Source organism: Leopardus geoffroyi, chromosome A3, assembly GCF_018350155.1.
Source record: "Leopardus geoffroyi isolate Oge1 chromosome A3, O.geoffroyi_Oge1_pat1.0, whole genome shotgun sequence".
In the NCBI taxonomy this organism is placed as follows: Eukaryota; Metazoa; Chordata; class Mammalia; order Carnivora; family Felidae; genus Leopardus; species Leopardus geoffroyi.
Window position 1 is genome coordinate 110,573,851 of NC_059336.1, and position 27,324 is coordinate 110,601,174.

The 27,324-nt window shown below is 46.9% G+C and overlaps 1 protein-coding gene across 3 annotated transcripts in view; it reads right to left on the reverse strand.

The window, feature by feature from the left end:
- Nucleotides 1–27,324, reverse strand: part of VIT (vitrin) — a 106,275-nt gene that overhangs the window by 29,549 nt on the left and 49,402 nt on the right. For 2 of the 3 annotated variants that reach the window (XM_045447158.1, XM_045447156.1), the window contains exons 5-9: nucleotides 26,025–26,158; nucleotides 20,641–20,718; nucleotides 13,531–13,722; nucleotides 8,696–8,752; nucleotides 1,370–1,414 (exon numbers count right to left, since the gene is read on the reverse strand). In XM_045447158.1, the coding sequence (XP_045303114.1) occupies nucleotides 1,370–1,414; nucleotides 8,696–8,752; nucleotides 13,531–13,722; nucleotides 20,641–20,718; nucleotides 26,025–26,158 (506 nt within the window). The remainder of the gene's footprint in view (nucleotides 1–1,369; nucleotides 1,415–8,695; nucleotides 8,753–13,530; nucleotides 13,723–20,640; nucleotides 20,719–26,024; nucleotides 26,159–27,324) is intronic. The other variant, XM_045447157.1, reaches the window with a different exon arrangement.

Below are 27,324 nucleotides of genomic sequence, written 5' to 3' on the forward strand. Positions count from 1 at the left end.
GCTTGGCTACAGGCTGTGTTCTTCTCCACACCACCCCCACCTTGAGAGATAAGACTGAATTACTGACAATCTACAAAAGACATGGTGGCTTATGGGTGCTCAGGGGTCTGAAGTCAGAAGACTTGAGTTCTGTTACCTACTGCCTGTTAACTGAGTCTGTCTGAGCCTTAGTTTCCTTACCTGCAAGCAGTAAGCACTTTGCCAGTGTGAATTATCCCTCTGTAAAACTCTGAAAATCTCAAGGTCAGGGCATGTGTCTTGCCCATCGTATAAACCTTCACGGTGCCTATCACCACAGGTCCTCGGTCAACATTTGGTGACTGAGTCAATGCACAAAGATGGGTGAGACACATGGCCAGTCTAACGGGGGCGGGGGGCAGATGTAAGCTGCAGGGCAGGAGATAAGATACCAGCAACTCCAACAAGTGAGAGGGTCTAGAACGCAACCCCTCCCCTCCACAGCCTGAGATTAGAGGGGAAGCTACAAAAGGGTTTTGTCCTTTTAGTGCATGCGTGTGTGTGTGTGTGTGTGTGTGTGTGTGTGTGTGTGTTGAATTTCAGCCTTGGGAATGTGCTTTAGAGCCATTTACACGGAAGCCAAGTTCACACATGTATCATTTAAGGGAATAAAGACCATCAATAAGATGGCCTGGGAAGTTGGTCTTCCTATTTTCAGCATGCCTGGAGTGTGGGGTGCCCTCCCAGAGGCTCCGTCAGAGGAGGGAAGTGCGGGGGGCTCTGCTCTTGGCTGTGGTGAGCTTTCTCCAGGCTTGTTAGTTTTTCCAATTTGCCAAGCACATGATTTCATCTTTCCATGAAAGGTCAGTCTGCTCATCCCACTTCCTCACATCATTTTGAAAATTCGCTTTGGGTGTCTAATGGCATTTCTCAGCCAGGAGCCTCTCAGGGAAACTGTCCAAGGCTCCAGGTTGGAGGGAGGGGGGAAGAAACGTGAGGCCAGAGGCCTCTCCTCCACCCCGTCGTTCCCTACCAGTAAAATCCACCCTCAGACCGAGAGCCAGAAGTCTGTGTTTGCTGTTGGAGTTTCAGACCCTTAATTCAGTAAACAGTAAACAGCGAGCAACACTCATTCATGTCAAGGGCCAAGCTGAATACCACTTTGCAGAGAAGGACAGGGCAATAGAAGGAAGTCAGAGTGTGCTTTGAGATGGAGTGAGCCTCTAAACCTAATTTTGGGGTGAGGAACTCACTCCCTTGTACGTTCGGGTCTTCATGACTCTCACTTCCCTTTCGTTATCCGGTGGACAACAGTGGCCTCTGTGCCACCAGCTGGATTATCAGACTCTCGTGATTCTGTAATCCTATGTCTCCATCTAGTCGTGGCCAGGAGGTTGGGCTGTATAATTACCTGCATCTAAAAGGACCGATCCAGGTTTCCACAAGTCCATTTCCCCTGATTTTCAAAATTAAAAAGAAGCAAACTTGTTATTTAGGTGAAACCAGCAGAAACTTTCAAGTGAACTGCCCGGATGATAACATTTTCCACTTGTGGCAGAGAGTTCAATAAAAGAACACGGGACCAGACGTTAGGAGGAGACCACCTAAAACCTACAGCGTTTTTTCTCCTGGGAAGCTCTGAAAACCAAAGACAAAAACATCTTTGCCCTTTCCTTTCTTTTACTGTGCACCAAGAATCATGGACTATAAAAATCCCGGGATTCAAGGGGACCTAAAGCTCATCCAATCCAGACCAACCTCCCCAGCATGCTTCCACAACATCACTACCAAGTGAGTGGATGGCTGGTGCTTGGATACCGCCAGAGACAGGGAACTCATTACATACCCAACCAAGACAGTACATTTCTTCTCGGACCGTTGAGACTGTTAGAAAATCTTTCATTGTATTGATCGGAAATCTTAATCCATCCTTCCATCCACACTTATTAAGCGCCCAGCATATACCCAATATCATTTCAGGTACATTTGACTCACCCATCTAGTTTATGTTCTCTTCCTTAGAACCACACAGAACAAATCTGGCCCTGTCAGGGAGTGGGCAGTCCACTCATTTCCTGGGGCTTGGCTGCTCATTGTGTGCCTCATGCAGAATAAAGCAGAGTCACCAGGCATTTCTATGTGCAGTAAAATGTTTAATGCCCCACTATAAACTGGGGTTGATAAGGTGGAAAGGGTAGTCGGGAAGGGAGGGGGATTCTTACCCTATAGTCCCTGACGTCTTTTGGAGAATCATGGCCAGGAGGGGCTCAGAGGCAGCACAAACGTGTTATGAAGCCTCATAAGGACACCAAAATAGCTGTTTCTCTTCCTCTGTCCCTTCCTTCTGTCCCCACCTCCCCAGCTCAGAAAGCGTAATCAGCCCATCAGCTTTGCGGCAGGCCGAAATGAGTAACACACCCAAAAGAAGTGATGTTTTCCTTCATAGGATGAAGGTGCCCGGCTATTTTGAAAGGCCGTCTGCGTTCGTGCACATTCTGATTTAGTGGTGAGAACTGAGTTTAATCTGGCTCAGCCATTAACCAGGCGTACACCTTAAACAAGTCTCCTACCCTCTGTGAACCTTAATTTCTCTGCGAATCACATTAGCAGGTTGGGTGAGATGATCTCCCTGTTCAAATATTTATGACTTAGAAGTTTAAACGGTCGGCTCGCCTCATTTTTCTATCGCCACCTACTGGTAAACACACGCACTTCACCCTTTCCTTGAAGAACGAGTCTGGTAGCATCTCAGTTTTTGCCCAAGGCTTTCAGCACCCTTGAGTGCTACAACGAATTAGAATTCTGGGCATACTTTAGCAAGAGAGAAACAGTTCCCTGACAGCAGGGAACCAAGCCCTTCCTCCTGTCCTGGGAGCCTGTCTTTCTGTTGGTGCCACTTATATTTGTTTGGGACAAGCATGAACCAAATCACTTATCCAAAAGCCGGAGGCTGAAAAATATTTGGACAGCTGAGACTTGGTGTTTTTTGGACTTGGTGGTGATGGGAAGGAAGTCTGTGAGAACACTGACATTCTGGTGTTGAAGAGTAACCAGGTGATGTGAGGATAAAAGGCACTGGAAGACCCATCCTCTGTCTACCCAACCTTGGCCGGGGGGTTGGGGGACTTGCCTACCTTCTCTGACCTCAAGTTTTCTCCTGTGTAAAGCTGAGGTCATGAACACCTGCCTTGACCTGCTTCCCACAGAGGTTAATGTGTACAAAATCACATCGCAAAGTGTAAGCCAGTCTTAAAAAACAAGGACTTATTTTTTGGGACGATACTCGCTTGGTCATCTCATAGATACAGTCAGTGTCTAAGGGAAGAACTGGCCCTGAAGGATTTCCGTGGAAAAAATGTAGATCCGTTAACGTTTACTGAGAGCGCGCTTGGCGTCAGGCACTGGTCAAGCACTTTGCAAGTTTAAGTCACAACGGCCCCGTGAGTTGGGTTACGGCTGCGACCTCACGTTACAGGTGAGGAAGCTGAGGCACAGGGAGAGGTCGAGCTGAATTTCGAGCTCAGGCTCCAGAGCCTACACTTAATCACCCCCTGTTCATCACACGTGAGAAGTCACTGTCACGCTGGCATCTCAGGGTCATCTTAGGCCACTGAAGGACACACTACCTGGCACACTCCCCGTGACTCACGCTAAATGTGGGGGACCCCCATATCCCTGCTCTGAGACCCTGGTGATGACCTCTGCACTGGTGACAGCTTCCGTTCCCTGCACATCTGGAGGTGACCAGCACAGGACCCAAGCGGGAGCTGTAAGACACGGCCCTTAGGGCTGTAAAGTTTTATGGGGGCAGAAGCACAGTTGGCCCTTCGCCCCCCCCCACCGGGTTCTCCCCAGAGAGTCCCCTGGAGTGTGAGTGTTAGGAGGTGGCGGTCTGAGAGGCAGCAGGCCTCCGGAGCTGGGGCACCCCCGGACCCTCCTTCCCTTGGCCCGGCTCCCTGCCTGGAGCTGCACAGTCCCCGTGGACAGCTCCCTCTTGCTGTAGTGATCGGCAGGCACTCGCAGAGCCGCTGGCTGGGCCAGAGAGAGCACAAGGGCTATCAGAGCAGGCTGAGGACAGTCCAAGATTCTAGGCACTTGATCTGTCACCGACGCATCCATAATGCTGGGTTTACGGACGGGTTGCCCTCCCAGCTTGGTGTGGGGTATTGGTTTGGGACCTGGCAGCCTTTTCGCGTGCAGGCAACATTAATTCCATGGTTGGGTTTCCAGGCAGGTGAAGCCTATTGGATCGAACATGGTAGCCTGAAGCCAGACAGCAGAAGCAGAATAATTCTGAGGCAAAGTCACCGAGTTCTAACTGAAATCATCAGAAGCACCCTCCTTCCCCTGGAAATACAGCTGGCGTGGCCATGCTAGCAAGGTGGCTCCTGTCCCCACTCAGAGGGTGCTGGAAGGAGGGGCAGGGCCTGGCAGTGGAGGCCAGAGGCGGGAGTGGCCTTACGGATGACTCTGAAGGACCAGGGTGTGGGGCCTTCTACCTGTGGAGGCAGAATTCCAGAACCTGAAAATATCTTAGTTGTCTTTGTAGTCCTAATGCAAAGCACAGTGTCTGACATCTAGCATGCTCAGGAAATAGAATTTCTTTTAATTAAAGAACAGTTCCTCTGCAGTGGGGGTGGTGGCTTAAATTGGGGACGTTGGGCAGAAGGCATGGTGGGAGGTGGGTTTTAAGTCTGGCGTCCTGTGGAGAGGATGAACTACTGAGGCCAACGACAATCTCATGAGGTCCATGTATAGCTGTCCGCGTCTGTTAGTGGGTTGCCTTAAACACAGGTATTTAGTGGGGCTCTGAGATTTGGTCCCATGTGGTATAGATTTGTATCAGTGATGAGAAAAGAGGCAGGTGGCACATTAATCAATTATGCGGATGACAGAAAAGTCGGAAAGATAGTTAATACACTAAATGACAGAATTAAGATACAGGAAGATGGCAAGAGACAAAACTGAGGAATTTCACAGCGATAAGTGTGATATTCTAAGTTGGGTTCAAAGACTCAATGGCACAAAGACAGGACGGATGTGACCTGCTTCTGTAGAAGTGTAAGAGAAAAACACCCTGGTGACTTGAGTTACTGAGTTATTGCCATGATGGAAGCAGAATATTTAGGCAGGGAGAGGCAGTGCCCTGGCACACACCCCTCGTGGGTGGCATCGTGTTCTGGTCTGAGTGCTCTGTGTGAGTCTTTCGAGGACTGTGGTCACAATCTGCCAGGTCACAGAAAGACCTGTGGGAGGAACCGGAGAAATTTATCCTAGAAAAGATGAGACGTAAGGTGGATGTGAAGGCTCCTTTTGTATATTTGAAAGGCTCTCAAATTCATACTCTTAAAAATGAGTGAAGCGGGGCGCCTGGGTGGCACAGTCGGTTAAGCGTCCGACTTCAGCCAGGTCACGATCTCGCGGTCCGTGAGTTCGAGCCCCGCCTCGGGCTCTGGGCTGATGGCTCAGAGCCTGGAGCCTGTTTCCGATTCTGTGTCTCCCTCTCTCTCTGCCCCTCCGCTGTTCATGCTCTGTCTCTCTCTGTCCCAAAAATAAATAAACGTTGAAAAAAAAAATGAGTGAAGGGGCGCCTGGGTGGCTCAGTTGGTTAAGCATCCAGCTTTGGCTCAGCTCATGATCTCATGATTCCTGAGTTCAAGCCCTGCGTTGGGCTCACTGCTGACAGCTCGGAGCCTGGAGCCTGTGTCTCCCTTTCTCTCTGCCCCTCCACCTTTCGTGCTCTGTCTCTCTCTCTGTCTCTCAATAAATAAATAAATAAATAAATAAATAAATAAATGTTTAAAAAAATGACCGAAGACCCCAAGGGGTTCTTGTTTGTGTGTTATCCTACTAAAAATCAAAATGCTCGGTCATTTGAAACAGAATGTTAACTATTTCACCATTTAATATGCGTTTTTTTTTTTTTTTAACACGAGAAATAGCTATTTTCCAAAATAATTCAGTGACAAGGGTGACAAATTTCTTCAATGTCTGGCATAACAGAAGACTGTGGGAATCTGATATCTGTTCCTCAGTCTGTTGGGACATGTTTCGGTTGAAGGACAAGAAAGTCTGGCCTCACTCAGTTGTGCGGTGGGAGCAGGGAGGACATCCCAGGATCCCCATGAGCACGGTCCTCAGGCTTCACTCTGAGACACACTAGTTTAACCAAATTAGGATCAATGTGCCTAAGTTCTAGATAGTTACGTCTAACAGTGAGGGGGCTGGGACCCCTCCTGACCGCTCACTCCAAGGTATCTGACGTGGGCAAAAGCCTTTCTCTGGCATATTCGGTGGGGAGTCAGACTGGAGGCAGTTTATGCAGTTCATCCCAATTCCATGTCTCAGTGATTTTCTAGCTGAAGGACTGGGCAACTTGCCTGATAGGCCTGATTACCTCTGAGGTGAGAGCCTGCCAGAGGGTATCTAAGAGCCCCAAACGTTCTGACCTCCCTTTGCTCACGGTGTGCGAGTGGCTTCTGCCCACAGGCAGGAGCCCTAACGAGGCTGCGGGACCGGTGAGGCCTGGGTGCCCGTGGGCTAGGAGACACTCCGAGGCCAGGGCTCTCTGGGGGTGGGTGGAAGGCTCAGAGCAAAGTTCCAGGGATGACGGGGAGGGAAGGAGCCACAGAAATGGGTAGGATTTGAGGATACAAAGGCAGCTGGGCGCATCTGGAAAGTTTAGGAAGATTGAGCATAATGGCTGGGAGCATGAAAGAGAAAGGGAAAGGAATGAGGGCTCAGAGCTAGAGAACTAGAGAGGTAGCATTAGAAAAAGAGAATGGGGTCAATCACTGAAAGCAACCTTGGGTTCTTGGGAGTCAAAAGCAGGAGCTTGGAGATCAGGTAATGTGCCTCATTACCAACCACCCCCTGAGCCGTGTCTGATTTGTGGTGTACGTGAGCTCAATCAATCCCAGAGGCGGGTCCTGGGGTGTGCAAGGTGGGGGCATAGGCCGCCCAGGTGGGGGCCTCTCAAGCAGACCTAACCCACGAGTGCTACTGGGTGTCTGCACGGCTGGAGATTTTTCTCTTTGACACGCCAAGAACAGACAAAGCAAAGAGACGTTTTCTAGAAGGTAAAACGCCTTGGCATGCCCACAAACTCTGACCATGTGGCAGGATGAGCTGCAGGGGCCAGCAGCCAGTGCGTGGGGAGTAAGGTATTTGCAAGGGTGCTGGAGCACGGCTGGTGAGCAGCGGGCAGCTTACCCGGGCTGACCTGTGCTCCAGCAGGCTTCTGGAAAGCAGCTCTGGGAGAATCCTGACTTTGGATACCTGATGGGATCACACGGCATCAGCTGATTCAGGTGCAACCAGCAGTCTGCTCTCCTCCCTTAATTTGCCCCCTGGTATAAGTGCCCCCGGTTCAGATCTTCCTTGGAGGTCAGCCAAGCTGGCTGAGCTTGGCTCTCCTTCTGGGGGTGGTGGAGGAGGCAGAGATCCTAGCCAAGGGGACAGGGTGTGGGAGTGCCCTGTGCCTGGCTGCCTGAAGGGTCCCGGGGGCCTACTGAAGGCTAGGATGGCCTTGGAATCCTTGCCTTGCCCAGAGATCTGACTCTTAAAACCCTTTGTCCAGGACAACAGCGTGTGCTTTGGCAAAGGTACAGTTGGGCAGCAACTAGATGGGGGACCACATAGAGCCCCTGCTCTGATCCAGTATCAAAGCAAAACAGAACCTACAGTCTCTAGGAATCTTTTATTTTATTTATTTATTTATTTATTTATTTATTTATTTATTTATTTTTTAATTTTTTTTTTCAACGTTTATTTATTTTTTTGGGACAGAGAGAGGCAGAGCATGAACGGGGGAGGGGCAGAGAGAGAGGGAGACACAGAATCGGAAACAGGCCCCAGGCTCCGAGCCATCAGCCCAGAGCCTGACGCGGGGCTCGAACTCACCGACCGCGAGTTCGTGACCTGGCTGAAGTCGGACGCCCAACCGACTGCACCACCCAGGCGCCCCTCTAGGAATCTTTTAACATGCGGAGGACAGACTGGTATCCCCCAGCAAGAGTAAAACCTGGACTCTTTTCCTTGGGAGACCCAGGCCCCACATGGCAGTGCCCTGTGGCTGCAAAAGGCTTTGTGTCCCTGTATCAAGTGGATCAGCTTGTGGCCCAGGCCCTGAGCACAGTTTGTAGAAAGCACCCGGCCCTGCTGGATTTTCCTTTCTAATCTCTGCAGGCCTCCAGGGCATCACAGAGAAGAGAATTACTTGCCTCATCCCTCTGCCATCCCAGGGCTTGGGCCAAACTTTAAGGGATCCACACAGACGTGAATAAAAGGTTGCTGGGAGTGTCATAAGTCACAGAATTCCTGGAGGAGAGAGAATGGGCTTCTATTCTCCATATCATAGAATTACCCCAGCAAGATCGGCTCTGCCCTTCCCTAGACAAAGCCACAAATTTTTCTCTTTCTTTTACCCTAGTTCCTCAAGCATAAACCCCAGAGAGTATCCCTTTTCAGGTTTACAAGAGCCTAGTTACTGAATCCTTAGGAATTTCCATCATAACCTGCACAAAAGTGCCTCGAGGGAACAGTCATGGGTGAAAGCTTTGCATTCCTTCCAAGTTTCCTCACAAGCTGGGCCCCTGAGCAGTATCTCCTGTTGGCATCACTGGTTTAATGCCCTCTGTCCAAATCTAAATCAAATGGCAAGGATCTGGAATGACAAAGCTCATGTAAACATGCTTCACTTCCATCAGTAGCTGGAAAGGTGAGTTCAGGTTCTTACCTGGATCCGCGAGGGGGCTGTTTTGGCCGCTTGCGTAGGTGCTGGTGGCCCAGAGATCTGTAATAACATTTGACCGGTCAGAGCATGAATTTTCATCGAACTGTTCTCATTCTTTCCATGATCCAGCCTAACAAGACATTACCAAGGTCAGAGCTAAGGTAAAGCTTTGTCCTTGGGCGGTCTGAACCTACCCCGAGGAGGCATTGAAATGGAAAAAAAAAAAGGGGGGGGGAGCAGGGATTTAACTCAAAATACTGACTGAAAATTCCACATAATCATCACCCTTGTATTTCACAATTGTCAAAGTAAGTATCTTTTACTAAAGTGCCATATTTTTTTTTTTATACTTCGTTATTCTTACAGTAATTCTCAACGGTGCCACTCCTGAGGAGGTTAAAGTAATCCTTCAATAGCAATGTCACTTAACATTTAACAATTTGCTTAAATGGCGTTAACAGGGTATTGACACAAATAGCATTAGCTTTCAGTCATTTTAAAGGCACACGAAGGGTTATCCTTAATTACTTTATGAGAAAATCAAATGCAACTTCGGTGTTCATTATTTATTGGGCAATTGCTCTGAAGCAAGGCTTTAAAAGGAAGGAGGGGGATTTTATAAAGAGGGAACCATGGAAAATGAGCTGAGAGAAGGAACCAAGTTTCAGGGAGGGGGAGAGAAAAAAAAGGTCATGGAACAATATCAATTTCTCTTAAAACCCAAACTGTCCACAAGTCAACGTTTCCCTCCCTTTGACTCTGTTCCATCCGTCTGAATACAAACTCTAAGTAGCTTTGTTTTCTGTCTCATTGTAACGATAACATGTGCTCACTGTGAAAATATATGCCGTGTATAGCAAGAACCCACGTGCAATCCCTCTATCCTCCGGTTGCTGGGACACAAAAGTGAGATCAGCACCCGTGCTGTTTTGTCGACTCCTTCCTTGAGTTAACAACCCACCACAGGCCAGTCTCCTGCCAGGAGGTGCACATATTCATCAAAATGGTAATAGCTGTGTGCTAATTGCTTTAACCATTCTGATGGTGGACAATTAAATCGCTTGTACTTCTTTTTCTGTTAGGAACAACATCTGTGTCCAGGCTCCTTGTCCCCCCTCAGATGACGTTACCTCAGGATACATTCCAGTAAGTGCAAATTCTGGGTCGTTTCTCTACACTTTTGCCCAAACCACGTATCCTCAGTTTCTCATGTGAATTGGTGAAGATGGATGTGGTTTAGCTTAATTTGCACTGATTTGATTCCTGGGGAGGTTGAACATCTTCTGCTCTATTTATTGGTCATTTACAGTTCTTCCACTGTGGCTTGCCTGGTCATGACCTTCACCTATTTTTCCATGGGAATGTTCATCTTTTCTTACTATTTGTAAGACTGGACTTGAAGACCTAAGTTTTCCAGATAAACTTAAAGACAGATAAGCTTTCTGAGAGGAGATAAACGGCGAGAAGGTGAATGACCACAGCCGCCCGCATGTCTTGCCACCAGGCGGCGCTCTGCTCCCTTCCTTGGTTTACCCTTCCTCGTGGGCACATGTAATCTGTTAGGTCTCCTGAGTCACCTGTGGCACTTGAAAGGAACCCGACTAGGAAAATCATGCCCAGCAGAGCCACCCCACCCTCATAAGCCTGCGGTAGATTCAGCTGACCCTGCAGAGCAGGCCTGGAGGGATTTTCCATCTTTTCCAGAACTCCTTTCCCAGCATATCTACGGATCTGGTTCTACTGGCTGCCCTCTCTGGTCGTGGGATGTGGCTCTGTGGGTGCCCGTGTAGTCTGGCTTTTCTCATGACGGACAGCCTCGCTCCTGTCCCTCTGAGAAGTCTCTGTTGCTCTGGCTCTTGGCTCCCTTACCCCCAGCCTTGATTTGTTCCTCGCTGTCTTGTCAGGTTTGCCTATTCACGGGTCAGTTAAGGGGTGTCCAGACCCATCCTTTTTCTTCCATCTGTATCAGCTCCTCTTCTTGGGCTGGGAGAGCCCCTGACTTTTCCTGCTACAAAGTTTCCACCTTCCGCAAGACTCCCTCCAAGTTCCTATGTTCTGAGAGGCAGCCTTTTATCTTATTGTAGAGCAAAGGTACTCATTGATCCCAGAGGCAGATTGCTCCTGTTCTGGTACACACTTCTAGGTGTCCTAAGCTGAAGGGACCCGTTGCAGGGATCTTGGTGGGGTGTGTTCACAGGTGTAGCCTGAGATCTCAGGGCAGTGCCTGACACATAGTAGGCTCTCAATAAATATTTGTTGAATAAACAAATAAATTAGGTTTTACCTGGACACCCCATCTACAACACACTTCTACAATCTTTTGACTCTCGTCAATACAAAAGAGGAGAAAACCCTTAATAAAGGCAGTAACAACTCACTTGTCTATCAGCAATAAGAGAGTTGCTCTGTTATAGCTGGCAGAACATTCTCAGTTGATTTGAAGAAAAAAAAGGAATTATCTGTGTACTGATTATGATTTAATATAGTTGGGCTAAAAGATCACAGCAAGTTATCTATAGCCATACATGAATATAGGCATTCGTGAAAGGAGACTTACGGTTACCTGGGGCTGGGGGACGGAGGGATCAGTTAATGGGTACAGGTTTCTTTTGGGGAGGATGCAAATGTTCTAGAATCGATCATGGGGATGGTTGCCTAACTCTGCAAATATACTAAGAACAACTGAATTGTACGATTTCAATGGGTGAATTGTATGATATGTGGAAAGTATTTCAATAAACTCTTCTTAAAAAAAGAAAAAGACAGAGGCCTTCAAACATCCATTTTCACTTCTCTTCATTCCTACAGCAAATCCTTTGAGCGGGCAACACGGTTTCTTCATGACCCCTCTCCCTTCCTCCCCTTCCAGTCTGGCCCATTTCTTGGCAGTTACCGTGGAGGCGGCATGGAGCGCTCGTTCTGAGTGTTTGCCTGGCAGGCTGTGGGGCGGCGTGGGCGCTGGCCGAGGTTGAAGAGAGAGGCGGCCGGGCTGGGAGGCTGCTGTCCAACGGCCCCTGTCCCCCAGCCAGGAATAATGAGGCTTTGCCAGGTCAGGAGCCACTACATCAAGTTCCTTGAGGTTTCCACCAGCACAGGCCCAGCCTGTCACAGGATTTCCAAGCTCCCAGTGTAGCCAGATAAATATGCCACATGTTTAATTATACGTGTTATGTAAAAACTGACCTCCTCCAAGGAGACACCAGGAGCAAACAACTTACTCAACCACTCAAAAGTCTCTGAAAGAATCAAGGGCCCCTAAAGTCAAGAGCCTAAAGTTATGAAGAAGGAAAGCTTGTGGCTTGAGGGCCTCTCTCACCCAGGATCCTTGCTTCCTATTTCTCTTGCTGTCAGGCATCATGTGCCTGTGCTCGTGTTAGCCGGGGTTCCACAGGAACAGGATGGCGGGGGCGGGGATGGGGGTCATGTCCTGTGTATCCCGGCAATTATTTTTATGGCATTTTTACTTGGGTACTTTCCATCATCGATCCTTCCAGGGGTCGTTCATCCCATGGAATGAAAATAACCCTTGTTTCATAGAGTAGTTAGGAACATTGAGTAAAACAGTGCACACAGGGTGCCCAGCACAGGGAAGCATGGACTGCGTGCTCCATTGTTGTTATTCTTCACACAGTGGGCATTGGGGGTGCCTAACATCCTCTGGCCTTGCTGCCCCATCCGTGGCAAGGGCAGGTCAGGTCCTTGTTTCTGGGATGGCTTCATTCGTGCCTGGGGTGTTCGTTTATGGCAGGGATGCCTCCTGCAGGACAGTCAGGGGGGAACCCGGCTGCTGGGGTGCCATCGTGGCTCTGCTGTTTCCCAGCCGTGTGACCTGGGCCGGTTTCTTCACTGCCCTTCTCTCTGGTTTCCTCATCAATGCAAGGAATTAGTGAAATTAGAAGTCGTAGATCTAATTACGTAGCTCGGTTATGAGGATCTCATAGGCTAATTGTAAGGTGCTTCGAAGTGTCCAGCATGTTGCAAGTGCTGATGTTATTTGTTAGATAAAAGGACGAATGGATGGCTGGACTCTGATATGGAGCAGGCAAGGGCCCTGCTGTGTGGCTGGAGGTGAGGCTGAAGGAACAAGTCCTGGGCACGTCCTCCTAGAAGGAGAAAATGGCCCTGGGTGGGAAATATTTAGAAAAACCTGCCGTCACTCCTGCTGTGGAATGTTCCGGACTCTTTCCAGAAGACCTTTAGAAATGAGACGGTCTTATTAGCCTAGGATGGCTTGCATAAAAACCTGCATAGAAACTAGAGACTGAGTTATCAGATGAGCTCTTGAGGTAATACCATGTAATACCAAGATTGGTTAAATCTAAAACACTATTTAAGAAATGGATACATAAAAAGCAATCAGAAAGGGAATAAAAACTTTAGCTGTCTGGCTTTTCCTATAGTTTTGTTTTGTTTTTTTGGTTTTGTTTGCTTCTAATATTTGAAGACTTCCAGGAGCATACGTTTGTCCCTTAAAACAAAACGCAACAGCATTTATCTTGAAACCTACTATCCCTTCGACTCGCTTTTGCAATGGGAAAGCTTCACGTAACGTCCTACCTTCCTAAGTATGGTAACAGCAGTCACACTTCCGAATCTGTCTTAAGCCCCTTCCACGTGGTTGGCTTAGCTCTTAGCTTGGTCCTAACGTAGTATCAGGCTCAGATTTACCCCTGGAGTCTGGAAGGACACAACCACGTACTTCCGGCCCAGGTCTCGGCACTACTCCTCAGCCAGCTCAAGACGCGGGACTCCGCACAAGCATTCGGACAGAGCTGTTACCCCGGAAGCCCCGTCTCCTACTTTCCTAGAGCATGACAACACACAGTCTACCTACTGACCCAGCTCCCCGCTCCTGAGGCCCACGGGCTGGGGTCTGAGGCTGCTGCTGGTGGAGCCGGCAGATGGGGACGGCTTTGGCAGGCTGGCGTGGGCGGCTCCAGTCACAGTGGCTCCCGTTACCTGCGTCAGGGTGACTGGCTGTGCGGTTGTTCCTGGAACTGGTGGCTTCTGGTAGGCTTTCGTGGCCTCATCTGTAAAAAAGACGAAATTATACGGAGTCCTACCAATTGGCTGGTGGGCCCTTCAGGACAGAAACGAATGCTTATTGAACACTAGCTTTGGGCAAAGATCTCTGCTAGCTGCTGCGGAGGAGAAAATCCACCTGCCCAAAAGGAATGTACAATCTGGAGGGAACAATGAGCCAATAAACAAACCAAAGACTAAGTAACAATAAAATATTTAATTTTTTTTACGTTTATTCATTTTTTGAGAGAGAGAGAGAGAGACAGAGCGCGACCGGGGGAGTGGCAGAGAGAGAAGGAGACACAGAATCCGAAGCAGGCTCCAGGTTCTGAAATGACAGCACGGAGCCCGATGCGGGGCTCGAACTCACAATGTGAGATCATGACCTGAGCCGAAGTTGGATGCTTAACTGAGCCACCCAGGCTCCCCATAACAATAAAATATTTAAACAGTTAAATCCTACAGCAACACTGAGAAGGCAGAACATGATTTACTGCCAAATTAATTTGCCAGACACCAGAAGCAATGGTTTAGGAACCTTTTTCTTTTCTTTTTTTTTTTTTGCTGTGTCAGCATTGACCAAGGGATGGAAGGAACTTTGGGGCTTTCACTGTGACTTACTCTCAGAGAATGCATTCTAGATGTTCTAGCCTAGACTGGTTCATGACTAGTCAACTCACTCCTCTGGGCCCCAGTTTTCTCATCTGTAAAATGGGGTAATGGAAATAATTACATAGTAAGGATCACCTAGATTCTACTAAATTGCGCTCTTCATTCATGTGTAGTGATTTACATTGTTTCCATGATTTAAAGAAATTTTTTTAGTTGGGGCACTTGGGTGGCTCAGTCAGTTGAGCATCCAACTTCAGCTCAGGTCATGATCTCACGGTTTGTGGGTTCAAGCCCTGGGTCGGGCTCTGTGCTGACAGCACAGAGCCTGGAGCCTGCTTTGGATTCTGTGTCTCCCTCTCTCTCTTCCCCTCCCCCGCTCATTCTCTCTCTCTCTCTCTCTCTCTCTCTCTCTCTCTCTCTCTCTCAAATAAACATTAAAAAAAATTAAAAAAAATTTTTTAAGTTTTATTTATTTAGTTTGAGGAAGACAGAGACAGTGTGAGTGGGGAAGAGGCAGAGAAGGAGGGAGAGAGAGAATCCCAAGCAGGCTCTGTGCCCGATGTGGGGCTTGAACCGTGAGATCATGACCTGAGCTGAAATCAGACACTTAACCGGCTGAGCCACCCAGGCACCCCTCCACAATTTTATAATTCCATTTGTTTTTTTTTTAATTTTTTTAATGTTTATTTATTTTTGAGACAGAGAGAGACAGAGCATCAACGGGGGAGGGTCAGAGAGAGGGAGACACAGAATTTGAAACAGGCTCCAGGCTCTGAGCTGTCAGCACAGAGCCCGACGCGGGACTCGAACTCACGGACCGTGAGATCATGACCTGAGCCGAAGTCGGCTGCTTAACCGACTGAGCCACCCAGGCACCCCTCCACAATTTTAAACAAGTCTTAGTTTAGTTCTCTGGGGGCCCTGACAGTTTCTCTGAAGGTTTAGGGCACGGGGACCAGTGGCTATCCTCTGGGCATTGGATATTGTATTGACAGCCATGGTCTGTGTCAGTAGGGGACACAAAATGGTCCCCAAACTGAACAGCACCCCAGTCCTGGGAGGGACCAGTTACATGTGTCACCTGAGCCCCCCAGCAGGGACATTAGCTCCTCTGCCTGCTCCTCTGTATTAGTGTCCTAGTGCTGCTGTCATAAATTGTCACAAACGCACACACTGGCTTAAAACAACAAAAATCTATTCTCTCACAGCTCTGAAGGCCAAAAGTTGGAACTCAGTGTCACTGGGGCTGACCTCAAGGTGTCAGCAGTCAAGGTGTGAGCGGAACCTGCTTCCTGCCTCTTCCATTGTCTGGTGGCTGCTGGCATTACTTGGCTTGTGGCCACACCCCTCCAGTCCTCAAGGCCAACATCCTGAGTTTCTCTCTGCTCTGTCTTCACATGACCCTCTCCTCCATGTGTATCAAATCTCCCTCTGTCTCCCCCTGCCCCAGATAATTCACGATCGTCTCCCCATCCAAAGATCTTAACCTAGTCCCACTGGCCAAGCACCCCTCCCCTTTCTCGTTTTGCCGTATATGGAAGAATTCACAGATACCAGGGACGAGGACGTGGGTATCTTTGGTGGTGCAGGGGCATTTTTCAGCTTACCACAGCATCGTAGCCGTAGCTTTTTTTTTTTTTAATTATTAAGTTTATTTATTTTGAGAGAGAGATAAGTGACAGAGCAGGAGCAGGGGAGGGGCAGAGACAGAGGGAGAGAGAGAATCCCAAGCAGACTCCATGCTCTCAGCATGGAGCCCGACATGGGGCTCAATCTCATAAACTGTGAGATGATGACCTGAGCTGAAATTAAGAGTTAAATGCTTAACCAACTGAGGCACCCAGGTGCTCCCTGCCCCCAGCTCTAGCTTTTAACTCTGCTTAGGGGTATGTATCTTCGGTACATAGAACAGCAGCAGGCTGAAGGGACAGCATCTGAGATTAGGTGCCGTGCTGTTCCTGTGAACCATCCAACTTCCTCTTTGACATTGTACAGCATGCTGGGAAAACAGTGTCAGCACCATGACCCTGGACCGGTCATGCAGGCACATGTGTGCCGGGGCATTTAGACCCATCACCCAGCACTGGCATCTGCTCGTTTCCCACCCTGCCGCTGTCACCTGTGAGCACTGACTCGGGACAGCATATCAGCACACAGTGTCCCAGACACAGGTTGGAGTTTGGCTGTTCAGTCTGCTCTCGTAGGCCATCCGGGCTCTCCTTTTCCCTGTTGTCGCTAACAGTTGGTCACCTTCAAATCTGCCCGGAGATGGTGGCAGACGATTGCTAAAGAGCTGGCGGCAGCTTTGGGGGGGTCAGCCAGTCTTCACGCAGTCCTTGGGCAAAACCAAACCTGCGTGGTTTATGACATTTCCGTGACTTCAAAGGAACTGAGCCTTCATGGCAAGTCCTAGGGAAGTTTCTGATTTCTCCGGAGTAGTCTTCTGTCTTACTCTCTGGTAAATGCTCCGAAGCATTAGCGTCTTGTTAGGGGGATGTGGGCCCAGGTAGGACCCGCTTCATACAGGGAAGAGCCATTTAATAGAATAACATATATATTTTATGAAATAGGATAAAAGTATTAATTTGGAAAGAAAGATATAAAACCTACAGTACATTTTACTTGGAAATTGTTAATTAAGCCACAATTAAAAATAAAACTTCTAGCAGTAATGACTTTTGTCACCTTACACTCATGAGATACTGAAAACATGAAATGTCTTTTTCTCACACCGTTGGCTAATGTGAGGTTTCCAAGTACCCCCAGTCTTCCTTTGCTAACATTGATTGCTGGAGAGCAGATTAAATATCCTGATGACAGCCAGTTGTGTTAGCTGCTTAGGACACAGATACTTTCAAGCGAGTCATAAATTCAACCAAGAGATCCATGTCTCTGGTCTTCCATGGGCTGTTATTTCCACCTGCTCTCCTGCCTGGAACAGAACTGTCTTTAAGATGAAGACAGTTGGGGCGCCTGGGTGGCGCAGTCGGTTAAGAGTCCGACTTCAGCCAGGTCACGATCTCGCGGTCCGTGAGTTCGAGCCCCGCGTCAGGCTCTGGGCTGATGGCTCGGAGCCTGGAGCCTGTTTCCGATTCTGTGTCTCCCTCTCTCTGCACCTCCCCCGTTCATGCTCTGTCTCTCTCTGTCCCAAAAATAAATAAACGTTGAAAAAAAAAATTCTTTAAGATGAAGACAGAGAAAGAACCCTTCCCCAATTGCTCCCAATTCCTTACGGAACATAACGCCTGATGTGACCCAAAGTGAATTCTTCATTGCACCAGGTTCCTTTTGAGCAGTTAGAAACGAAACCATTAAAATGGTTTCTTCATACAATGTCAGATACACAGAAGCCTCACGGAAATCTTTTCAAAGATTTCATGGGAAAACGTGAAAATTTCCTTTAGGCTCTTAACATATTACTCTATGGACAAAGTCATGTAGTGTTCTTTCTTTTTTCTAAATTTTTTAAGTTTAGTTATTTATTTTGAAAGAGAGAGCAAGTGAGCATGAGAGGGGGAAGGGCAGCAAGACAGAGAGAGAGAGAGAGAGAGAGAGAGAGAGAGAGAGAGAATCCCAAGCAGGCTCCACACCGTCGACGCAGAGCCCGATGTGGGGCCCAAACCCACAAACTGTGAGATCATGACCTGAGCCAAAATCCAGAGTTGGACGCTCAACGAATGGATCCCACCCAGGCGCCCCAGGTCATGAACAGTTCTGAACAACCTGCTCAACAGCAGCAGGAGGTCCTCAGAGCTCCCTACACCTCACTCATCATTGAATCATAGCGACGGTGTTAAAATGCAGACTCCAGGGCCCTAATCACATAGATTCTGATGCGCCGCATCTGGGACGGACCCTGGAAATCTGATTTGAGAACCGTCAGCCAGCATCAGGCTGGACTCCTGACTTCAGGCCTCAGCAGCTCGGCCACTACCGTTCCTTTGCTGTAAAACGGGGGTGGTCAGACCGACCTGACGAGGCCGGGTCCTAACTAGGCACCACGTCTGTGAGGGGCCCGCACAGTGCCCGGCACATGGTGGGCACTCGGCAAGTGGCAGTAGCTGACACTTATCGTCGTGTTGTGTCACCCCTCCCCTTCCCCCAGTGGAGGACAGTGCGGACACTGAAGCCCAGTTAACAGCAGTGTCTGCAGGTCAGGGTGACGAGCTAGGGTTTGCTCTTCCCGCCACTGAGTCAGGATTATACACGAGGGCAGGAAATCTATTCGCTAAGTATCTACTACGTGCCAGACGCTGTGAAGGCCTCTTTGACAGCGGCATTCACATTTGATACCAGTCACAGTCCTGGAAGCCAAGCCAAGAAGAGGTCTCACAGACAACAGGTGGCAGAGCCAGGATTCGGACCCCTATTGGTTTGATTCCAAATTCCGTATGTCTTTCCTCCAAAGGGGAACACGGTGGAAGGCAAGTCATCAAGAGCCTCGAGATTCCTGAATGCGGTTCCCACCAGAGGGTGGCCCAAGGTCTCTCTAGAGTGGTGGCGGAGCCTGTCTTATTCCCAAGACGGGGGGGGGGGGGGGGGGGCCGGGGTGGCCTTGGTGGGTACAGGCTGTGAGGGCAGGAGGCTCTGCGAAGTCAAGTGTAATGGAAACATCAGCTTGATTTTCCTCTGGGGGGTGGGAGGGGCCGGGGCACATGGCCAAGGGGAAGCAGGAGGGGGCTCTCCTGCCACTTTCGCTCAGAACCCTCTGAGAAGCATTTCCTTCCCTTTCTCTCGCTGTAGTGCCAGCGATGCGCCTTCTCGGGTTTGGTGAGCTTCTCCGAACCAACACTTACCTGTTTTTACTTAGTTCAGAGTAGCTTGAGACTCGAGCCCAATACCAGCTGCCTGCCTGACAGTTGCTGCCTGCCTGGGGAAACAGCATTTAAATCAGAAGGAGCTGCCCCTGGAAAATCAAGGTGCTTTGTAGTTGTTTTGTTTTTTTTTTTTTTTTTTAAGATGTTTCCTATTTGTTGAGTGAGCTCTTTTCCCATGGAAGAAGGCTGCTTTGCTGTGAGGGGGTCATCCTGACCTGATTTACCTGTTAACTCACCGTCTTGGAGGGATTAGGAAGCCTGTTATCTCCACATGCCAAGACCAGAGAAAGTGATTGCTGGCCCCCATATCTTCATCTCATCTGCTTCCCCCCATTTCTATAGGAATTTTGTCATCGGGATAGGAAAAAAGGGGACCCCCCCCCTTTTATGGTTCTCACTGGAATTTTTTTTAATACTTATTTATTTTTGAGAGAAAGCCTAAGAGCGTCCACGAGTAGGGGAAGAACGGGGGATGGGGAGGGTGGACAGAGGATCTCAAAGCAGGCTCTGCACTGACAGCAGAGAGCCCAACATGGGGCTTGAACTCACAAACCATGAGATCATGATCTGATCCAAAGTCCGATGTTTAATCAACTGAGCCACCCAGGCGCCCCAATGCTTTTTATTATTTTTAAAATTTATTTTGAGAGAGAAAGAGAGGGAGCCAGTGGGGGAGGGGCACAGAGAGGGAGACAGAGAATCTCAAGCAGGCTCCACGCTGTCAGTGCAGAGCCTGATGTCGGGCTCGAACCCACAAAGCGTGAGATCACGACCTGAGCTGAAACCACGAGTCAGACACTCAACTGACTGAGCCACCCAGGTGCCCAGAGACTATAACTTCAAAGGGTGGCTCCTCTAGAAGCTGGGCAAGACCCCAAGTGTCCCTTTTGTGTTTATGTGGGAAAGGGATGTTTATCCCTTCTCTTTGTGTGGGAAATCAAAGTGCCCCCAAAGACACAATAACGCATAGCCTAGTTCTCCCTTGACACAAAAACCTAGAAAAAGGTATTTTCCTGACCTGAAGTCTATCTGTGCTCCCTTTGTGGTTCACATGACGCACAACCTCATAAACACTGTATCTTTGGCTTGGGTTATTTCTATTAGTTGTTTTCTGTTAACACCATCCTTTTTGCTTCCCTTCATTTCATACCTAGTAAGAGACAGCTTTTCCCCTTTCATCTGCCAGGGAACATTTCTAGACAGAATGTCCTGTCATCTTCTAAAGTAACAATACAATTCAAGGCAACAACCATTGTGAATGAAAATTACAAAACATAGAGATCATCTTGGAACTCGAAAACCACAACCAAAAACTGAAGCCTTACTCCTCAGCCCCAGCCATCTGATCCCCTTGATTTCTGGGGCCACGTTTCTGGCATTGGTGAAAATAGTGCTGGCATCAGTGGAGCTTGACCAGATGTTAATTTCTACACTACCTCCTAAAACACGTGTTTACAAACTCAGAATATTTAGATGAAATCACATATGAACACTTGCCTGTTTTCGCAGCAGGGCTTTTAGATGATGAATATGTGAGCGCCGATGGGTAGGTTACACCCTTTTGGGGTTTACCTTCTGCAAAAAAGAAACAAATAATTTATTTGTAGAGCTAGAAGTTTTAGATGGTTCTATTCTGGTATGCTGATTCCCTCTTTCCTATTGATCTCTCTTGAGTTCAATAAATCCGTGGTCTCCCCCACCAAGCTGAACTGCTGATTACAACAAGAAAGTCAAGTGAGGTTTTGTTTTCCTGTATAGCCTGTGTTTTATTAATATTAGAAAGGAAGCAATAATATCTCTGTGACTCAGAGTTAACATTAGCAACCCTCGTTCTGCCCGTGAAGATGTGACATGTGAGCTAAGGTTTTCATATGTGTGGTGCTGAATGTTTAATTAGGTCAGTAGATGAATGTAAAAGCACTCCCCGTGCTCTCCTTCTGGATGCTCCAGAGCTCTGGTCACAAGCTGGCTGTGCATGAATGGCTCTTTCCCCCTTTCACGGACCCTGTGGGATCCATTTGAATTCCATGGCACTAAAGAAACCTAGAAGTAGTTTTCAAAATAAGCATTTGTTGCCCACCTAGGGAAAGAAAGTTTAGAGGCCAGGTGAGGAGAAGGAATGTTAATATGTATCAGGGAAAACAAAGGAGGCATAAAAAAGAAAAACGATCAGGTGATTGGAGCTGGGTAAGCAAGTACCAAGCCTGATAGGACTGGAAATTGCCCGGAAAAGGCTATGGCGTCTAAAGCCTTCCTCCGCCAGGAAATGATGCCTAGAATTCCACACAAGAGTTTTGCTCCGCAATGAGGTGGACAGTGTCACTCGGAAGGTGGAATCTCCCTGGAGACTGGGGATTTGTCTCACTTGGTAACTGTTGAGACACCGCCTCAAGCGGTGGCTGGTATGTAGGAGATGATCAGTTAGTATTTATTCGAAGGAGGAATATCTTCATGCTTAGATCTCTGTTACAATTCCAAATACCCTTAAGAGGGGTCCTACCTGGTATCTAATATTTGCATCTGACAGTGAAAGAATTTTAAATCTCAATCTAAGGAAATAGTTTTATAGGATGGGCTTGGCGACGAGATGGGGAGGAGTATTGAACGGAGAGCCCGAGCGGTAGAATCTAGTGCACGATTCTTGCCAAAAGCCCTGCTGACACAAAAGGTTGTAGAGCCGTGAAGCAGCCAGAATGATGGGGTCTCAGAAAGGACCTGGAACTGGGAATGAGAACATCTACGTTTCTGTTTGTATTTGCCATGTATTCTCTGCCTCAACCTCTGAGGCTCTCATTTTTCTCATTCAGAAAATATGGACAATGATATGGACCAACTTACTATATATTAGGTTGTAGGGGTCTAATGAAAAAAAGAAGTTAAAATGTTTTGGAACTATGTATTACCAGAGAGATGCAAAGGTTCTCTGCTGGTATGGTCTATAAATATCACTCAAAGTGGGGATGAGGCAAAATGTTTGGGCTGACTGAGTTATTTTATCCCATTAAAGTCACCTGGGAACAGAGTTTTCCAGGTCCCCTGCCCTTGACTGGGCCTCTTCCAAATTGTGATTGAGGTTATTTCGGGCCCAGGGAGGGCCCTATGGCCATTGGCCTCACTTGATCAACAGAGGGGACTGCACAGACATGGTCTTCATCTGTTTACTGTTCTCACATTTAAAATCCTATGGCTTTTCCTGCTTCTATTTAGAAGGAAAAGGAGCATGAGCTCAGTTTTCTGAAATGTGGATCGAAGAACAAATGGGCAGTATTAGGAAGTCCCTCTCTGACCATTCCTATCCACGGACTGCCAAAAGATTGTGCTGACCAAAAAGGCATATCCTATCATCTGCTTCCATCCCAGCCCACCAAAGTGAATTAACTAAAGGAGCACAGTGATGCGTGAAAATTAAAAATAAAAAGGTCATGGAGGCACCGGAGCCTTCAGAGGAGGATTCTGACACCATCCAGCTGAAGTTGGTGGCCTTGAGCTCCCAGATAGTGGGGAGCGTGGCTTGGCTGCTGGCCAGTGTTGCCCCCCCAAGTCACCCATTCGAAAGAGATTCCTACTCATTGCAGAAGCACCAATGTTTATTATAATTGGCAAAAAGTGTTTTGGTTAAATGTCACTAGGTGAAATGAGGGGACATGGAAGTTGAGTTTATAGGGAATAATCTCAGTAGACTGATTTTCATTTAAAAAACCCAAAACATCTCTACTCTCTTGGAGTTAATTTTTCCTTTAAACCTCTGTTGGGGATTCTTGAATTGCAGGCTATGCATTTAAGATGGAAACACTCTTATTTAGCCAGGAGCTACTTGGTAAACACCTATGTGGGGATTACATTTCTCTATATACTTGACAAATTTGTAGTCTAGCTATTAGCATTTTCATATGGCCCCTGTTCTGAATTCTCACGGCACTGTGGTTGATGACTTTCCACTACCTGACATAGAAGCCAGTTTAGTTTGAACCCTAGGCTGCAGAATTCTGCAGGCAAGAGGAAACAGGGATTGCTCAAGTTGTGAAGAATCCTAAAAGGTCTGTTTGTAGTTCTATTAAAACTCGAAAAAAACCAACTCTGATCAATGGAGGATAGTAGGAGTTGGGGCATGGGATGCATCAAGGTACCAGAACACCATCCAGATGGGAAGACCTACTATATTATGAAACATTTTTCTTTTCCTTGCTTTGGGTGGTCTTCCACAGGTGGCTCCTCAGGAGAGTTTCAAGATTCCTAATCTTGTTGGCATGCCAGAAGCTTTGCTAGAATATAGTTTAAAATCATGTGAAACCTCTTTGAAGAAAATGGGATATGCAAGGCCCAGCATAAGGCCAAGTATAACACAAGGATAGAACACTATGTTGTGCTCAAACACCAATGAGGACGTGCCAAAAAAGCCCGAAGGGCTCCCACTGGCTGAATTTGGAAAACTTGAGCATCAAAAAGAATAATGATAGCCAAGTTATGGAAAGAGCGCAAATTTCCATCAATTGATGAATGGACACACACATACATACACATATACATACAATGGAATACTACTCAGTGACGAAAAAGGAGGAAATCTTGCCATTTGCAGCAATGTGGATGGAACTAGAGGGTATTATGCTAAGTGAAATAATCCAGAGAAAGATATCAGATGATTTCACTCATATGTGGAATGTGAGAAACACGACAGATAAACATAGTGAAAAGGAAGGAAAAATTAGATAAAAACACAGAAGGAGGCAAACCATAAGAGACTCTTAAATACAGAGAACAAACTGAGGGTTGCTTGAAGGGTGGTGGGTAGGGGAATAGATTAAATGGGCGACAGGCATGAAGGAGGGCACTTTTTGAGATGAGCACTGGGTGTCATATGTAAGAGATGAAACACTGGGTTCTACTCCTGAAGCCACGACAAAACTGTATGTTAAATTAAGAACAGAGTGGGGCGCCTGGGTGGCGCAGTCGGTTAAGCGTCCGACTTCAGCCAGGTCACGATCTCGCGGTCCGTGAGTTCGAGCCCCGCGTCAGGCTCTGGGCTGATGGCTCGGAGCCTGGAGCCTGTTTCCAATTCTGTGTCTCCCTCTCTCTCTGCCCCTCCCCCGTTCATGATCTGTCTCTCTCTGTCCCAAAAATAAATAAACGTTGAAAAAAAAAATTAAAAAAAAAATTAAGAAAAGAATAATGGTGATAATGGATTATAACATATTTTCAAAAACAATCCATGACTCCCTAGTGGTACTTGAAAAAACAGGTGTGCAGAGAGGGAAAAAAGCCCTCTTCTTTATGTAAGAAAACTTGCTAACAAATGTGGAAGGAATGACAGAATTAGAACAATTATAATTTTGCAAATTCTAGTGTAATTCTTGCTAGTGCAAGGATCATCAATGGATGTTAAACCATTGGATGAATTTGTTGGGGAATGAGCTATTCATGCTGATTTGAAGTATCTCCCTACAGATTGCTTATTTGTTACAAAGTATCTCTACCATGGAGAGATACTGTAAAGTATCCAAGCAGTCCAGTTTAGCATCACCGACAACTGGATAAACTGACATTATTGTGTCTTCTGATATGACCACTGTGATAAAGCACAATGCATATGCTATGATACTACCTATGTAGTAACCTTGGCAAAATATGTAACCTGAATCCAATCATGAGGACATGGCTGGACATGTTTGTGGTCCAGACTGGGAGACACAGTACTGGACAACTGGCTGGGACTTCAAAAATGTCATTGTCATTCATGACAAAAAAAAAGGTAGTGTGGTGGTAGATAGTTTTAGATTATTGGAGAGTTAATAGACATGACAACTAAAGGCAATGGATGATTTTTATTATTTATTAGACTGTGGATCTGGAAGGAAGGAAGGAAGGAAGGGAGGGAGGGACGAGACAGACAGGGAGGGAGAGAGGAGGGAAGGAGAGAAAAGTAGGAGGAGGAAGAAATTCCTATGAAGACTAAGATAACTGGATACTATTGAGGAAGAACTATTTGTTAGATAACATAATTGCACCAATGTTAATGTTTTAGGTGTGGTATTGGTATTGTGGTTATTAGGAAATCTTGTTTTTACCAGATGTGTGCAGAACTATTGAGAGATAAAGTGTCATGATGCCTGCAGCTTATTTTCACATGGTTTAGAGCAAAATGTAGATAAGTGATAAGTAGGTTAATAAAGCAAATGTTGCTAGGTGAAGGGAATGTGGATATTCATTGTACTATTCTTTCAATTAAAAAAGTTTCAAAACAAAAGGTTGTGGAATTCACAATAATAGGAAAGGGAGGGTCATGATAATACAGACACTAGGTCACCTTTTTTCCCGTGAAATCACACTTGTCATTAGCTCACTGACATTACCTCATTGGAAGAGGGAGGAAAAGAGTGAAAATGTTATCTACAAAAATCCTAAGGAGCTAGATAGCAAGGACCAACGAGTGAAACAATCAATTAAATAAAAAGAAATCTCAAAATTGCAGCTCAGTTCTATAAGAGCCTATATCCCTTTCCATTTACCAGAAATATCAAGGAATGAGGTTCTAGATATGAGACATATTTGGCCTAACTAAAGGAGTAGTTCAAAACCGAAGTTATTAAATGTAATTCATTTCATTAAAAGTTTGATTGGATTTACGGATAGCTGCAGTGTGTTTAAAATGAGCAATTGGAGCCTTTTAATATTTCCAGACTTTGTAGTGATTTATCACTGTAATTATAATTTATTGTTTCATGATCCTAATTATCAGAAGAGCTAATGCTTCAGACTTTCATGAAATGAGTTGGGCCATAAACTAAAACCAATAGGACATTGAAAAGAATACATTTCATCCCATGAGGTCACTTAAGCCAAGTGCCTGGGTAGGGCTGTGTTTCTCCAGTGTGTGGGCGTACCTGAGACGATGAAGGACTCTCTCCAGCGTGGCAGGGACAATGACTGGACACCATTGGAATAACTCCCCTTATAGCCAGATTGCCCAGCAACTTTCCGAACAAGTATTTTCCCTCCTGAATTATCAAGCACACCACTATGAAGAGAAAAAAAAAAAAAATTGAAGAACAGAAAAATATTCTTTGACACAGTCAACAGACTGATATCAAAGTAGCCTCCATCTTTATTTGAAGATATGAAAGAAAGAGCGAGATTAAGAAAAGGTTTATCCTGACTTCAGTCCATCCCCCAAGAAGGGTGCCTTCATCCCATGGCCCAGCATCTGACCTCCCAGGTCAGATATGCTTCTCTTTCTTATTACAGAACCTGCTTGTTCCATTGGGCAGCAATTTCTGTTTGCCACCATGCCTCAAATTTCTCTTCCTTGGTTTGCTCATTCTAACTAGATCCGTTGAGTAAAACTTCTGACAATTTCCAGTTTGGTTTTGTGACATCACAGAATGACTCCAGTTGTTTCGGAGGGTGGCCATGAACTTTTACCAAGCAAATTATTCCTTTTATTTTGAGCAAGGAAAGGAAGGTGCGTGGCTATACTGAACTCATTAAAAAGAGTCCTGAAGGACTAGAAATTGTTTCTTTAATTTCTAGGATTTTGAAGGTTTTAGATCCTGATGTAACAGTGACTGACATATATACCTCTTGGCTTGTATGTGAAGCAGGGGTCCCATTCTGCTTCCTCAGAATCACTTCACATTGTCATTTCCTTGCCCCAGAGCCAAAAATGGCTCCTGTGGGTATCTGTGATTTATGGCACAGAGGGAACTAAAAAAGCACTTAGAGGGCGCCTGGGTGGCGCAGTCGGTTAAGCGTCCGACTTCAGCCAGGTCACGATCTCGCGGTCTGTGAGTTCGAGCCCCGCGTCGGGCTCTGGGCTGATGGCTCAGAGCCTGGAGCCTGTTTCTGATTCTGTGTCTCCCTCTCTCTCTGCCCCTCCCCCGTTCATGCTCTGTCTCTCTCTGTCCCAAAAATAAATAAACGTTGAAAAAAAAAAAAAATTAAAAAAAAAAAAAAGCACTTAGATTTGTTCTCATCAACACCCTCCCTTCCCTCCAGGAGTGAGAGTTGCCATTTCCCGCCCTCCCACCTTCATGAGCCAACAAGTTTCAAGACTCACCTGCTCAATGACCCAGAAGGAAAGATAGTGATAATAGTACTTGACATGTGGAGCGCTTAATTGATTTAAAATCATTCCCATGTATGGTATCTCACCGGGTCCACCCAGCAAACCCCTGACTTGTGGCG